The sequence below is a fragment of the Brassica rapa genome, chromosome A10, assembly GCF_000309985.2.
Source record: "Brassica rapa cultivar Chiifu-401-42 chromosome A10, CAAS_Brap_v3.01, whole genome shotgun sequence".
In the NCBI taxonomy this organism is placed as follows: Eukaryota; Viridiplantae; Streptophyta; class Magnoliopsida; order Brassicales; family Brassicaceae; genus Brassica; species Brassica rapa.
This window is the reverse complement of record NC_024804.2, coordinates 2,757,397-2,771,923: the sequence shown is the minus strand read 5'-3', so window position 1 is coordinate 2,771,923 and position 14,527 is coordinate 2,757,397. Positions and strand designations below refer to the sequence as shown.

At 38.7% G+C, this 14,527-nt stretch overlaps 5 protein-coding genes across 6 annotated transcripts; 3 read left to right on the top strand and 2 right to left on the bottom strand.

Annotated features, from left to right (window-relative positions):
• The first annotated feature begins 661 nt into the window (after window positions 1–661).
• Window positions 662–2,905, top strand: LOC103844038. The gene is made up of 7 exons (XM_009120813.2): window positions 662–902; window positions 1,358–1,471; window positions 1,591–1,716; window positions 1,831–2,044; window positions 2,142–2,256; window positions 2,349–2,516; window positions 2,646–2,905. Exons 1-7 carry the CDS (start codon window positions 798–800, stop codon window positions 2,680–2,682), a joined length of 879 nt encoding a protein of 292 aa, XP_009119061.1. The 5' UTR covers window positions 662–797; the 3' UTR covers window positions 2,683–2,905.
• A 1,538-nt stretch (window positions 2,906–4,443) lies between these two features.
• LOC103844040 (protein ROOT PRIMORDIUM DEFECTIVE 1) lies at window positions 4,444–6,141 on the top strand. Its single transcript, XM_009120814.3, has one exon. It carries the CDS (start codon window positions 4,579–4,581, stop codon window positions 5,752–5,754), a length of 1,176 nt encoding a protein of 391 aa, XP_009119062.1. The 5' UTR covers window positions 4,444–4,578; the 3' UTR covers window positions 5,755–6,141.
• A 136-nt stretch (window positions 6,142–6,277) lies between these two features.
• On the top strand, window positions 6,278–9,162 carry LOC103844041 (ATP-dependent zinc metalloprotease FTSH 8, chloroplastic). 2 transcript variants are annotated; one of them, XM_009120815.3, is made up of 5 exons: window positions 6,278–6,422; window positions 6,728–7,900; window positions 7,983–8,296; window positions 8,370–8,610; window positions 8,680–9,162. In XM_009120815.3, the coding sequence occupies exons 2-5, from the start codon at window positions 6,728–6,730 to the stop codon at window positions 9,028–9,030; spliced, it is 2,079 nt and encodes a 692-aa protein (XP_009119063.1). In that variant the 5' UTR covers window positions 6,278–6,422; the 3' UTR covers window positions 9,031–9,162. The 2 variants fall into 2 exon arrangements, with proteins under 2 accessions (XP_009119063.1, XP_009119064.1); XM_009120816.2 differs by having other exon boundaries at window positions 6,315–6,422; window positions 6,723–7,900.
• A 262-nt stretch (window positions 9,163–9,424) lies between these two features.
• LOC103844417 lies at window positions 9,425–10,060 on the bottom strand. Its single transcript, XM_009121203.3, has one exon. It carries the CDS (start codon window positions 10,058–10,060, stop codon window positions 9,425–9,427), a length of 636 nt encoding a protein of 211 aa, XP_009119451.1.
• A 176-nt stretch (window positions 10,061–10,236) lies between these two features.
• Window positions 10,237–13,616, bottom strand: LOC103844042 (probable alpha,alpha-trehalose-phosphate synthase [UDP-forming] 7). The gene is given in 7 exon segments (XM_009120817.3): window positions 10,237–10,944; window positions 10,947–11,055; window positions 11,127–11,400; window positions 11,472–12,359; window positions 12,361–12,495; window positions 12,497–13,343; window positions 13,346–13,616. Coding segments are annotated over 7 exon segments (2,472 nt in total). The 5' UTR covers window positions 13,371–13,616; the 3' UTR covers window positions 10,237–10,750.
• Between the last annotated feature and the right edge of the window lie 911 nt (window positions 13,617–14,527).

Below are 14,527 nucleotides of genomic sequence, written 5' to 3'. Positions count from 1 at the left end.
TCAAATAATTTTTTTTAAAAAGTTTTTGTCACAAAACAGCTTTCAATAAAAAAATGATCAAAATAGCTACTTTTTATTTTGAAAAAAAACATAATATTTATTTTTCAGGGTATAAATGTATTTATCATATAATAAAAATTCTTTTGATCATTTTTTCATTGAAAACTATTTTTGTGACAAAAACTTAAAAATGACTATTCTAAAAAAAAATTCAAAATAATTTGTTTCTAAAAAAATATTTTCATCAAGAATGCTCTTTTTATTAAGTAATAAAGATAAATTGTGAATCTAGAGAAAATTAGCTGTATTTATAATATTTTTATTGATAAAAGATAGTTAATTTCAAAAAATAATATATTTATGATCAAAATTTTAAATATTTTTTCTGATATGTGTGAAATATCTAAAACATGAAATTAGATTTTAAAAAAATTATTCTCAAAAACGTTCAATCATATTCACATTTTATCAACAAACCATATAGCTATATATATAGCTAAAAAAAAAAAAAAAAAACAAACCATATAGCTAAAGAAAAAGCCGATATAGCGATAAATAATAAATTAAACCCATTAAATTATGACATATTTTCTTTTCTTTTTAGAATGGGTCCTTGTCTTTGTTGTCCGTTTCCACGGAAGAAAAATATCTCTAATCTAATCAATCACCCCCCTCTCAGTCTCACCCCACACTGAGAAGATATTTTCGCGCGCATAAATTAAAACCACTCATTTTAATCCTTTCGTCTCTCACTCGCTCATCCCCTCCCTCACATATCGAAAAAAAATCAGTGAGATATGGAGCTCGATTCAACCACCGCTAGACGCAGACTCGCCACCGTCGCCGCTCACTTCCCGCTAGCCACCAAAGATCCCGTCTCCACCGCATCGCTCGTTCCCTTGGTATCACACACTCTCTCTCTCTCTCTCTATATATATATATATATATCTGCAAGCCGAGATTCTTGAGTAAAGCGATTTTAAATTGAGCTTTTACTCGAGATCCGTGTGCGTGTGTGTGTGTTCGCAATAGATTTGAATTTCATCGATCAGCTTTCTATCTATAGCTGCGTCGGTTCTGATGAATTTATGATCGTAGCTTACTTTGTCCGATTCGATATTTACTCATCAAACCAACGACTGTTTTACTTTCTTTGGTCTGTCTCAAAATAGTATAAATATTTCATTCAAATAGCTTACTTTGTCCGACTCGATTTACTCATCAAACCCGTCTTTTTTCACATGACCTATAACGACTGCTTTGCTTTCTTGATCCGTCTTAAACAGTTTGGTTCTGTTGTTTTGTTTGTTTTCGTCGTTTATTAAAAAATCTCTTTTATTCTTTTGCGATGCCTCAGAACTGTAGCGGTAGTTTGAACTCTGTTATCAGAAGATGTGACAACAAACTCTCTTTTGCCCGCCAAGCATCTTCCGAGCAGGGCTTTTTCATGAAGCAGGCTTCCCCTGACGAGGTACCACAACTTCCTTCTTATCTGGTGATTATAATCAGCCGTGGTGGAGTCATCATGTCTGTGAAGATGAGATGCTCAAATAGTTTTGTTCTGTTGTCTTCTCTCAATTTATGCATCAGACTGGCACTGGCGGCGGCATCACTTTGAAGAACTCTGTCGTTAGAAGATGTGACAACAGGCTGTATTTTGCTAGGCAAGCATCTTCTGCACAGGGTCTTTTCATGAGGCAGGCTTCAACTGATGAGGTACACCATCAACTCTCTTATTTAAAAATTTTCTTTTTTTCTCTGGGTGACTAAAATTGCAAATGATACTTTATTATATGAAAGAAAATTATTGTTCAAATATTGTTGCTACAGGACGCTGCATCTACCAAGTACTCTGCGACCAAAACGAATTGCTTCCCTTCTTCACAACAACCATTGCTTTCTAGACCTGAGTACGCCCCACCACAGTTTTCCAAGGCCGCCGCAAAAGATGAGTTCTTTGTTTGTTCTGATTCACCATATCATCAAAAGGAAGACGGCTTGGAAAAGCCATACAATCCTGATCTTCCTAAGTTAGCCAATCTAGGTACGCATATACATAAATATAGGTACCTGGAGCTAGCAATCAAACGCTTCTTCACTGATAAACATGAGAACTTACAGAAACGTATTTTCTTTTGCAGGGACTGTTTGGTCTCCGAGATCTAATGTCGCAGAGTACGAAAATAACTACCTTGTGGCAGTAGAGCTACCAGGGGCTAGTATCAATGATATAAGAGTTGAGGTCGACAACACAAAGTAACTAATACTCAATCCTCACACATCTTTTCAATATGTTCCCTTTACTCACAAACAACTAACAAACGATACTTACCGTGCTACTACTGCAGCTTGACTGTGACAGGTAGACGCACATCTGTCTGTCAAAAAGTTGATGCATGCACCAAAGGTTCAATCTTTGGATATCATCACAAGCAAGAAATACTTCAAGGACCATTCAAAGTTTCCTGGCCACTCCCTAGCAATGTGAACAAGGATAACGTTTCTGCTGAATTTATGTAAGTGTAGTAGCACACCTAAATAGTAGTGGTTTTAGACCAGTCACTAGCTTTAAATTAGTTATCTAGAATTTGTCAAAAGTTTCATAGAGAGAACTAACACCAATACATTATTTGAATTTGGAGCAGGGATGGGATTCTGAGAATAGTGATTCCAAAGATTTGAGGGTTCATCGTTCTGGAACCATATACAAAACAGTAAAATAATGTGTATAATATATGCTGTTTGTGTGGAAGAAGAGAAAGAAAAGCAATAATTGATGAAAGATATGTAAAATAGTTTGGTCTTTTATTTATCATAGATTGCAGACAGGCATGCTCAGTTGATAGAGTAAGCCATGTAAACAATCCATTAATATAAGAACAAATAAAGCTTGATTACTAATTTACTTCTCATTTTATTATGTGTAAGGTTGATTTGTTAGAAATGGATAGTTTGCAGGTTAGTTTGCAGTTTTTCCATTAAGGTGGCGATTGGTTTTCCCGCTACCACCCGCAAACGCAGCTTTTGCGGTCGGTAGCGGTTGTCGGCGGTTTGCAACAATCACTCAAATCGCCCTAAACCGCTTCAAACCGCTCCGAATCTCATAAATTCAAAAGCTGAGGGCCTGACTGGTTCAAACGCAGCGGTTGCGGTTGCGGTTGCGGGAGTTTGTGGATGCGGGCGGTTGCGGTTTCTAGCGGTTTTAAGAGATTTGTACGACTGGTACTGCGGTTAAAAATTGGTGCGTTTGCGGGTGACTTATGACTGGTTAACTACCAAATGCGGTAACAGTCAAATAATAAATTAACAATATTTACATTTAATATAATTATAAAAATATCAAAAATCATAAAATTATAATAAATATAAAATTTATATTTAGAAAGTTATAATTTTAATTTTTGAAAATTTATTGAAATTGTTTTTATTATAAAATTTTATAATATTAAAAAATAAAATAGATATATTTTAATATTTTCATAATTTCAATTTTAAATTTTTTATTAAATATTTTTTCTTTGTATATATATTGTTTTAAAAAAAAAGAAAAAAATTTTACCCTCCCGCAACCGCCCGCAACCGCAAACGCTAGCTGGAGCCAGCTTTTGAATTTATGAGATTCGGAGCGGTTTGAAGCGGTTTAAGGCGATTTGAGTGATTGTTGCAAACCGCCGACAACCGCTACCGACCGCAAAAGCTGCGTTTGCGGGTGGTAGCGGGAAAACCAATCGCCACCTGACTCCAGCTAGCGTTTGCGGTTGCGGGCGGTTGCGGGAGGGTAAAATTTTTTTCTTTTTTTTAAAACAATATATATACAAAGAAAAAATATTTAATAAAAAATTTAAAATTGAAATTATGAAAATATTAAAATATATCTATTTTATTTTAATTAATATTATAAAATTTTATAATAAAAACAATTTCAATAAATTTTCAAAAATTAAAATTATAACTTTCTAAATATAAATTTTATATTTATTATAATTTTATGATTTTTGATATTTTTATAATTATATTAAATGTAAATATTGTTAATTTATTATTTGACTGTTACCGCATTTGGTAGTTAACCAGTCATAAGTCACCCGCAAACGCACCAATTTTTAACCGCAGTACCAGTCGTACAAATCTTTTAAAACCGCTAGAAACCGCAACCGCCCGCATCCACAAACTCCCGCAACCGCAACCGCAACCGCTGCGTTTGAACCAGTCAGGCCCAAGTCAATAACTTAAAGACACTGTATATTAGCGGGATAGGTCCTCATACTTGAGGCAATTTACGAAGTAGCTACTAGATTTTGTAAATTTACAATCTAACATGATTAGGCCTTTATAATACGATTTGAACATTTGAACCCAAAAACAAAAGAAGAAAAAAGTCGATTCAGACCACAAGGATCATACAAAGATCGACTCTACAAATATCGAATACGACATGGCATGTACTTCTGTAGTTTGGTTCGTTGGTAACTGCTAGAAGGTTTTGTTATTTCGCCATGCACGCAAGGTGTTCGACGTAATTCCGAAAAGAGTGTTTTATAACAACGTTGTGGAACGAAGACATCTCCGTAAGTCATTATGAGGTTTAGCTTTTTCATGAGATCACTTCTGCTCCACCCCTGTGGAGGCTCCATCATCACCGTCCGATCAAAAACGACGTCTGGTCAGTACGTGGCTTCAAGATCAAGAGACCCTGTTTTCGAGAAGCTCATGGACAAATACAAGAACCTCCTCAAAGTCATTGCCATACAAGACCTCATACTCGCGAACCCAACAGTTGAACCTCCTTCTGTATCCATTGAGTTTCTCTCCAGGCTCTCCCAGAAGCTCCACCTCAACCGTGGCGCTGCTTCTTTTTTAAGAAAGTACCCTCACATTTTCCACGTCTTGTATGATCCTGTGAAGTCTCAGCCCTTTTGCAGGTTAACTGATGCAGCCATGGAGATTTCTCGCCAAGAGGCTTTGGCTATCAATGCTTCTTTGCCTGTTGTTGTTGACAGGTTGGCTAGGCTCCTGTCTATGTCTATATCGAAGTCGGTTCCTCTTCGTGCGGTTTTCAAGGTTTGGAGAGAGCTTGGACTCCCTGATGACTTTGAGGACTCTGTGATCTCAAAGAACCCTCATGTTTTTAAGCTTAGTGATGGTCATGAGCCCAATACACATATCTTAGAGCTCGTTCAAGAAGAAGGTAAAGAAAGTCTGAGTTTTGAAGCCGCGGTTGAGAAATGGAGGGTGGTTGAGTGTTGTGAGGAGGATTGCAGCGTCGATAGAACCGAAGTTCAGTTTAGTTTCAAACATAGCTACCCACCAGGGATGAGACTGGGGAAGAACTTCAAGGCTAAAGTTAAGGAATGGCAGAAACTGCCTTACGTGGGGCCGTACGAGGACATGGTTGGCAAGAAAAAGAACAAGTCCGGTGTGATGGGAGTTGAGAAAAGAGCGGTTGCGATTGTCCACGAGTTCTTGAGTTTGACTGTGGAGAAGATGGTGGAGGTAGAGAAGATCAGCCACTTCAGAAAGTGTTTTGGGATTGATTTGAACATACGGGATTTGTTCTTGGATCACCCGGGGATGTTTTATATTTCAACTAAAGGGAAAAGGCACACGGTGTTTCTCAGAGAGGCTTATGAGAGAGGACGTTTGATAGATCCAAATCCAGTGTATGAAGCTAGGAGGAAGCTTCTTGATCTTGTCCTCTTGGGCCGCCATGCTGCTTTATCAGATACTAGGGACACAGATATGTCTGAAGAATGATACTGTGAGTATTTTTCTCCTTTTTGGCTCATATGCTATTTTGCCCATATGCTCATCTTATCATTTGAAGTCTATGAAACACTTGAGAGATGAAATCACCAAGAATCTAAGCAATCTTGAGTCTCTTTAACTTCATATGCGTTGAGGATTTGACAAAACAAGATAAGATATCTCTTTGTTGTGTACTTTGTAATGTAGGTTATGTCGAGAGTTAGAAATTATTCAAACTCAATTCGTCTTTCTCTTCTCTGAATTTTGCATGGTGGTCAAATGATGCATGTGGCTTTCCTTAGGCTACTAAAACTCTTTATACTTTTTGTTTATTTTATATGCTTGACTTCTACCACGAAAATTACATTTCTAATTGCAATCTTTTTCGTATTTTTATGACGGATGGTTACAAAATTAAAATACTGATTTGTTATTTTTGTATGAAAAAGGTTGGAAAAATCAAAAATGAATCTGAAAGTATATTGGACTTTATAAAATACAGGATATTTCCCTAATTAAAATTATTCAACTCCTCTTAAATTAAAGACCACTGAGAGGAAGACACGTAAGATGTTCAGAAACCACATGTCTTGTCTTCAAAAACCCAACTCCTCTTCTTTTGTCCGAACAATCTTCTTTCACATAAGCCTTCTCCTTCGTCTACCAAATTTCCACAGGTTTGATTCTCTTCTCATTCATATTTGCTATCTCAAGCAGCTTTTCTTCGCCTAACTTTGGTCTGTCCTCTGTAATCTCCGTCTTCGTTTGCATGATTTTACACTTAATAGTTATTTTGATAGGTTATATTTATGGAACATAGATAGGTTCCAATCTCTGTTCATATACATGGCTAATGGTCGGTCATGTTGATACTTGATTATGTTTATACTATGAACTTGCATGTTCAAGATCATTCTGCTCTTCGTTTGGATCTTGTTATGCTTTTACCATAAACTTTGATTAAAATTGACGTATAGTGCAGATGGCTGCTTCATCGGCTTGTCTTATAGGGAGCGGACTATCTGTCTACACAACTAAACACAGGTCTAAACAGCTAAGGCTCTCCTCAAGGTTTGCTTCAGTTGATAGGACGACACCAAAAGTTACTCTTGTGAAGGCTTCTTTAGATGTGAACAAACACGAAGCAAGAAGAGGCTTCTTCAAGCTTTTGCTTGGAAACGCTGCAGCTGCTGGAGTGGGTTTACTCGGAACAGGGAAAGCAAACGCAGATGAACAAGGAGTTTCGTCGTCAAGGATGTCTTATTCTAGGTTCCTGGAGTATTTAGACAAAGGAAGGGTTGATAAAGTAGATTTGTACGAGAACGGGACAATAGCTATTGTAGAAGCTGTTTCTCCCGAGCTAGGTAACAGGATTCAGCGCGTACGCGTGCAGCTACCGGGGTTGAGTCAAGAGCTTCTCCAGAAGCTGAGGGCAAAGAATATCGACTTTGCAGCACATACTACTCAAGAAGACCAAGGCTCTCCGTTACTGAACTTGATTGGGAATCTCGCATTCCCTCTGATTCTGATTGGCGGTTTGTTCCTCCTCTCCAGACGGTCCTCCGGTGGAATGGGTGGTCCCGGTGGTCCCGGCTTCCCGCTTCAAATCGGTCAGTCCAAAGCAAAGTTCCAGATGGAGCCAAACACTGGTGTAACTTTCGATGACGTTGCTGGAGTCGATGAAGCCAAGCAAGACTTCATGGAAGTGGTGGAGTTTCTGAAGAAGCCTGAGAGGTTCACTGCGGTCGGTGCTCGGATCCCGAAAGGTGTTCTCCTCGTTGGTCCTCCCGGTACTGGGAAAACACTCTTGGCAAAGGCCATTGCTGGTGAAGCTGGCGTACCGTTCTTTTCCATCTCGGGTTCTGAGTTTGTTGAGATGTTTGTCGGTGTTGGTGCTTCGAGGGTCCGTGATCTTTTCAAAAAGGCCAAGGAGAACGCTCCTTGTATTGTCTTTGTGGATGAGATAGATGCTGTGGGTAGGCAAAGAGGAACTGGTATTGGTGGAGGTAATGATGAAAGAGAACAGACGCTTAATCAGCTTTTGACGGAGATGGATGGTTTTGAAGGTAACACTGGTGTTATCGTTGTTGCTGCAACCAACAGAGCTGATATTCTTGACTCCGCCTTGTTGAGACCAGGCCGTTTTGACCGGCAGGTATATAGAAATGCTCTATGACTCTTTCCTTAGATCTTCTTTTGCTTATGGTTGCTTTAACGTGTGTTGTTCTTTAATGCAGGTGTCTGTTGATGTTCCAGACGTCAAGGGAAGAACAGAGATACTCAAGGTTCACTCTGGGAACAAGAAATTCGAGGATGGAGTTTCACTAGAAGTAATAGCAATGAGGACGCCTGGATTCAGTGGAGCTGATCTTGCAAACCTCTTAAACGAAGCTGCTATATTGGCCGGACGCCGTGGAAAGACGGCGATATCATCTAAAGAGATTGATGATTCAATTGATAGGATTGTAGCTGGGATGGAAGGAACAGTCATGACTGATGGGAAGAGCAAAAGCTTGGTTGCTTACCATGAAGTTGGCCATGCCGTCTGTGGGTAAGTCAGAATCAGCTCAGAAGCATGTGTATGTGTGTCTGTTATCTAGAGCTCATTCTTTTTGTTATTGCAGAACTTTGACTCCAGGGCATGATGCTGTCCAAAAGGTTACATTGATTCCAAGAGGACAAGCGAGAGGTTTGACTTGGTTCATTCCATCAGATGATCCAACTCTAATCTCCAAACAACAACTGTTTGCAAGAATCGTTGGTGGGCTCGGTGGTAGAGCCGCTGAAGAAGTCATCTTTGGTGAGCCCGAGGTGACTACTGGTGCAGTTGGTGACTTGCAACAGATCACCGGTTTGGCTAAGCAGGTATCTAGGCTTCACTCTTTTGTTCTGTTAACCCAAACTAGTTGTTGATGTTTATATACAATCTTGTAGATGGTGACAACATTTGGGATGTCTGAAATTGGACCATGGTCGTTGATGGACTCATCAGCACAAAGCGATGTGATCATGAGGATGATGGCGAGAAACTCAATGTCTGAGAAGCTTGCGAACGACATTGATTCAGCGGTGAAGACACTGTCAGACCGAGCGTACGAGATAGCTTTGGGGCATATAAGGAACAACCGTGAAGCCATGGACAAGATTGTTGAAGTACTTTTGGAGAAAGAGACAATGTCAGGCGATGAGTTCCGAGCAATCCTGTCTGAATTTACAGAAATCCCACCTGAAAACCGTGTTGCTTCCGCGACCTCGACATCAACACCAACACCAGCTTCTGTCTGAGTAAAAGAGACGTTGAATATCTCTGTGTATATCTTTGAGATACTTCCCCATACTGTGTAATAAGTATATATATAGAAATAACTTTTTCAAAGTCAAGCATTAATGGCTTAAACTAAAACTATGTTTGTAAGTTGTTAAATAGTTGTCTCAGATTCAGAAGCACTGATGGATAGATCAATTGCTGAAATAACTAGTTATGTTATAAGCTGAAAGAGACTTGACACTAAAACTGAAAAAAAAAAGAATCAAATGATTCAAAGTAGTTACAGTTGTGCAGACATCAGTTAATGGGTACCATAATCATGCTCCTAGATTCAAGATTATATATACAATGCATCCCAAATGGAACAGGAACAGGAATCAATGTCTAAGTTCCAACCTTTAAACGTTGAAGCTATTCCCAACCACCAGATCCATTGTTCTCTTCTTTCTTCACCCACACCATAGTCTTTGTTTCATGTTTTTGGTTTCGGTAATAACCTTGTCTGCCGTTCAATCTCGCAGGTACCTTGACTCCTCCTCTGTCTCTTCCATCCTCTTCCACACTCTTCTTGATCAAGAGATGCTGAAACTGAGTTTCTACACCAAGTGAATTATTCTCTCTGTTCTGAATAATATAATCTTCGGGAATCTCCTCTTTCACCGATACACTCTTGACGACCTCTTTCACGGAGCCACCTTGATTCTTCTTATTCTCCCTCTTCGACCATTTCTTCTTTCTACCCCTCCAATATCCTACATCTTCACCCTTCTTGCTCACAGTTGCAGAGACCTCAACTCCTTCTTTCTCAACACAGTTTGTTTCCTTTTTCAGACGGTTGATATGAAAACGCCCCTCGAGATTCACCCTTGGTTCTTCTTTTTCTCTCCTTCGTTGTCCATCAACTTGCTGCTGCTTCACTCCTAAGTGTGTTTCCTTGTGTTTCCCTTCTTTCTCCTTAATCCAGCGCTCCTGAAGCTGAAGAATGGATACGTAGTTCTCCGGAATCGAAGCCACACTCTTCATCTTCCCATTAGTTCCCTTCTCCATTGGTTTTTTCTTTTCCTTTCCAAAAGCTCATCAGTCATTCATCAATGCAACTCAACCAATCAAAAAAAGAGGGTGAAGGAATTTAATTCTGAAAAAAGGCAATCCGACAGTAAGCGACAAAATATGTACGGCCCAATGGGCTATTAAACTGTATACTCATAAGTCATAACTACACATGAAAAGACAAAATATATTTGAAAGTTTCTCAACTATGGTGTACATCATCATATCTTTACATACATTCTTTCACAGTTTTGCTTTCTCAGATTCAGTCAACAGCCTAATCCAAAACGAAAGTTTGCCAAGATCATCCAATTACAGTAATAATAACAATATTAGAAATGAAAATGAAGACCAAAGCTTTTGCTTGTTGCCTCGTTGCTACTTCAACATCCTGCAAAGCTTTTAAGAAACCAGACAACTAATTTTCCTCGTCTTTTGCTCCCCAAACACCATCTGAACAGAACAAAACTTCACATTGCCTTTATTCTTTCTTTCTTTCAATCACAACAGACCAAACACCACTCTCTTCTCTTGTTTTCCTTGTCTTTGTCTGTATAATCTTTTTAGCCATGTATGCACATTATTCATTTATGAGAACAAAACCATCGTTGTAGAACGAGAGCAAGTTGGAACCGGAACTGAGATCACAGAGCAAAAAAAAACCTGGCAAAGACTCTGGTTTCCAAATCAAAGGGCATCGTCAAGTTCACGCATAGAGAAGTTCGAAGCCTCTGATGCTTCAGCTAGAGATTCAAGCATGCTTCTCACTTCCATAGTATCGTCCAAATAATATTTAGCCTTGCTTGGCTTTTGCCCAACTGTGCATGCAAACACAAGAGCATCTCCGCATAGAAAGTTCTTCGACATTGCATTACCAATTGCATGTCTTCATCAGATCGGTCATCTCCAATACACAGCACAAAATCAACTGGTTTCCCCTCTTCAGACATTGATGAAAATATCTTTTCTGACACATATCCTTTGCTCACTTCCTTTACAAAAAAAAAAATAAGAATAAAGTACCAAGAATGTTTTGGATCAATCAGAAAAAAAAACTACTTACCTGAGGCTTGACTTCAACAATGTAGTGACCGCTCTTAACTGCAACATGCTCATTAGCTAGAACACTCTCTAGATGCTATAACATTTTCTTTGCTTGCAAAGAACCAAAACCCAGATCCACATCCCTGTATTGCCAAACCAGAGCACTATCTTTAACTTCTATTGAAGAGCCATCCGTAGATTCAGTGTACTGTTTCATCATAGGCTCCACGATCTGCATCCAACCAAAATCAGTTCCCTGGCCACATGTTTCCCATTCTTCACTGCCTGGCCACCTAACAAATAGACAAGAAGTCACATGTTGCTAAACACTGAAGGAGAAGAACTGTACACATTTAAAACGTACTTCAAGAAGTAACCATGCTCTGCTACAATTCCAATGTTTTTGCACGGAGAGAACCATTCACCTAAGCTTTTTCTTCCTCTTTCGCTCACAATGAAAATCGAATTCTTCTTGTCCTCACAGAGCGCATCCAAGAAGTTCATAACTTCCTGACTAGGAGCTTTGTTAATAGAGTTCTAAGGCATCAGAGTGCCGTCATATTCAAACAGTATAGCTCTGCTTTTCGCCCTCTTATAGTCCGAAACAATCAACGGTATCGAAAGATTCCTAAAGTTAGGATCAAGCGCCACAACTCGAAAACCAAAACTAATCTCCATCCCCCAACACCTTTTCTTGAAATGATCCACACATATCCTCTCTAAATCTTGCAAGAAACTCCTCGACCAAAACGCAACGTCGTGAGTACTAACGTACCGGTAATGCTTCTCATGCCGCAGCTGTTTCTCACCATCACTCATTGATAAGGCCTCGTTCAGCGGTTCACCAGTCGCTTCGACGTTCCACGGATTCACCCTAATCGCTATGCTAAGGGAAGGAGAGCATCCGATAAACTCTGATGCAACCAACACGCTCTTCTTTGCACCCTGTCTACATACTATATACTCATAAGGAGTCAGGTTCATCCCATCTCTAACGGCCGTAACGACCACACACTCAACAATATGATAATAAGCATTGATCTCATTTATCAAAATTGGAGTGTCAATATATACAATAGGTTGGTGGTATCCAAACTCTTCGTTGATCTTCCTACATGTTTCTTCGATTTCGCCACGTGTTTTCTCAATGTCAATCCCTTTACCCCTAGCGGGATTCACAATCTGAACCAAAATGGCTCTCCCTCTCCAGGTAGAGTGCTGCTTAAGCATTTGCTCCATCGCTAGCAGCTTCATCGATCCCAAGCAACACCGTCTTGCCTTCGTAACGCCTTCTGAGCTCCATCACCTTCCCTTCCTCCTCTGAGTCTCTCATCACAAACTGGATCCGTCCCATGTCGATCCCCACGGGCATGATCTTTATCCCCACTCCTCCCGTAATACTCCAGCCCAATGTATCCTCTCTTGGACTGATACTCCAACCCTAGCATCCGGCTGCAGTAGGTCAAGAAGTGACGTGCGTAATCGAACGTGTGGAAGCCGATGAGGTCGCTGTTAAGCAACACCTTGAGAATCTCTTTGCGAACGGGGAGAGACTTTTAGATCTCGGAGGAAGGGAAGGGGCTGTGAAGGAAGAATCCCATCCTGATACGGTTAAACCGTCTTCTTAAAAACGTAGGTAGAACCATCAGATGATAATCATGAATCCATACAAAATCATCGTCAGGGTTTATAACTTTTATGACCTTCTGGAAGAAGAGTTTGTTGGCTGCCACGTAAGCCTCCCACACAGACCGATCGAATCTCCCACCGTTAGAACGCGAAAACGGAAGCATGTAGTGGAAAAACGGCCATAACTGCCTCTTGCAGAATCCGTCGTAGTACTTTGATCGCAAATCGGGTGGGAAGAAAGTCGGTACGCATTTGAATTTCTCCAAGAGCATTTGTGCCACGTGTTCTTGCTCGTGTGAGTCTCCATCTACGCTCAAAGATCCAACGTATAAGACCTCCATATCCTCGAGGAAGTCGTCCTTGAGATGGAGATATAATGAGTCTTGATCCCACGTGAAGCTCCAGGTTCCGTCGTCGTTTCGTCTCTCGGATTTCAAGGGGAGACGATTCGCGACAATGATCATTCGATCAGAGGAAACGGAAGAGGGATTATCGGAGGAAGCTTGATCGTCGTCATCGAACTCAGAGACGTTACCAGGAACTGTCATTACTCTAGGAAGAAGCCTCTTGCTGCCCTCTCTCCCCATCACAGGGAAGTTCCCTGACGTAAGTTCGTGTACGACCTAGAAATCATCTTCGCTGTCTCTGATGGCTAGAGGAATCCACACACTTGCAAACTCAACAAGATCTACTCACCCATCAAAGCCAAATCGAGGGCTTGAGTGATGCACCCAAATTTTAAAATTAAAAAGATATTGAAGAATCAAATTTCAAAAAGAGAAAGAAAAAAAATCTCTGTTTCCAGTCGCATGTGTATTTTACAGTAATATCATATATCCCTTATATATTAAAAGAGAAGCATTGTAATAAATGCATTCACATTATAATATATACGTGGCAGCCTCACAATGATTTGATAATAAATATGCTAACGCGTTCACACTATAGTCATAAATGTGTTCACACTATATACTTTGTGATTTTTTTAATATAAAACTCACATACATAGTTCCAATAAAACTCTGGATTTTTCGGTTCGAATAAAAATAGATAACGAATCAAAAGCCAAACTATATATATATTATTTTTATTGTTTACAGATAAAATTGAGCAAAATATTCATAAATTTTGATTCGATTTGTTATCCGTTTTGATTTGAACCAAAAAAACTTAATATTTGAAACTTTACGAAACAAATCAAATACTAAAATACAATATCCAAAAAAGAAGCAAATCACTAATACCAATATTTTTAGGAACATATATCTAATTCGATATGTTATATGCATATATATACATATATGAAAAGAATTATATATATTATACTTTATATCAGTTTTACAATATAAATTTATTATATTAGGTACTAGAATTAAAAGGTTATATAATGTTTTATTTTTGTAATAAAATGTTATTATTAAATTATTTTTAAAATTTTATTTTATTTACGAATCAAATCGGATATTCTTTAAAATTCTAAAACATTTCGGATATCGGAGTCACCGAATATCTAGGTAGCTAAAGATCGAATTGACAAGAATGCTTCCAAATATCCAGATACTTGATATGTGTCCACCCCTATTTACGAATATAATTTTATTTTCTTTTGATGAAAAAATGACTAATGTCAAGGTCTTTTTTATTTTAAATAAATTTTAATTTTATCTTTCATGTATTATTCTGAACAAAAATGTCATTTAATATTAATTAACAATATCTTTATATATTTTTCAACTATTTTTATATACTTTTTACATAAACATACATGTGCACCTTGATGTGAGCATCTTA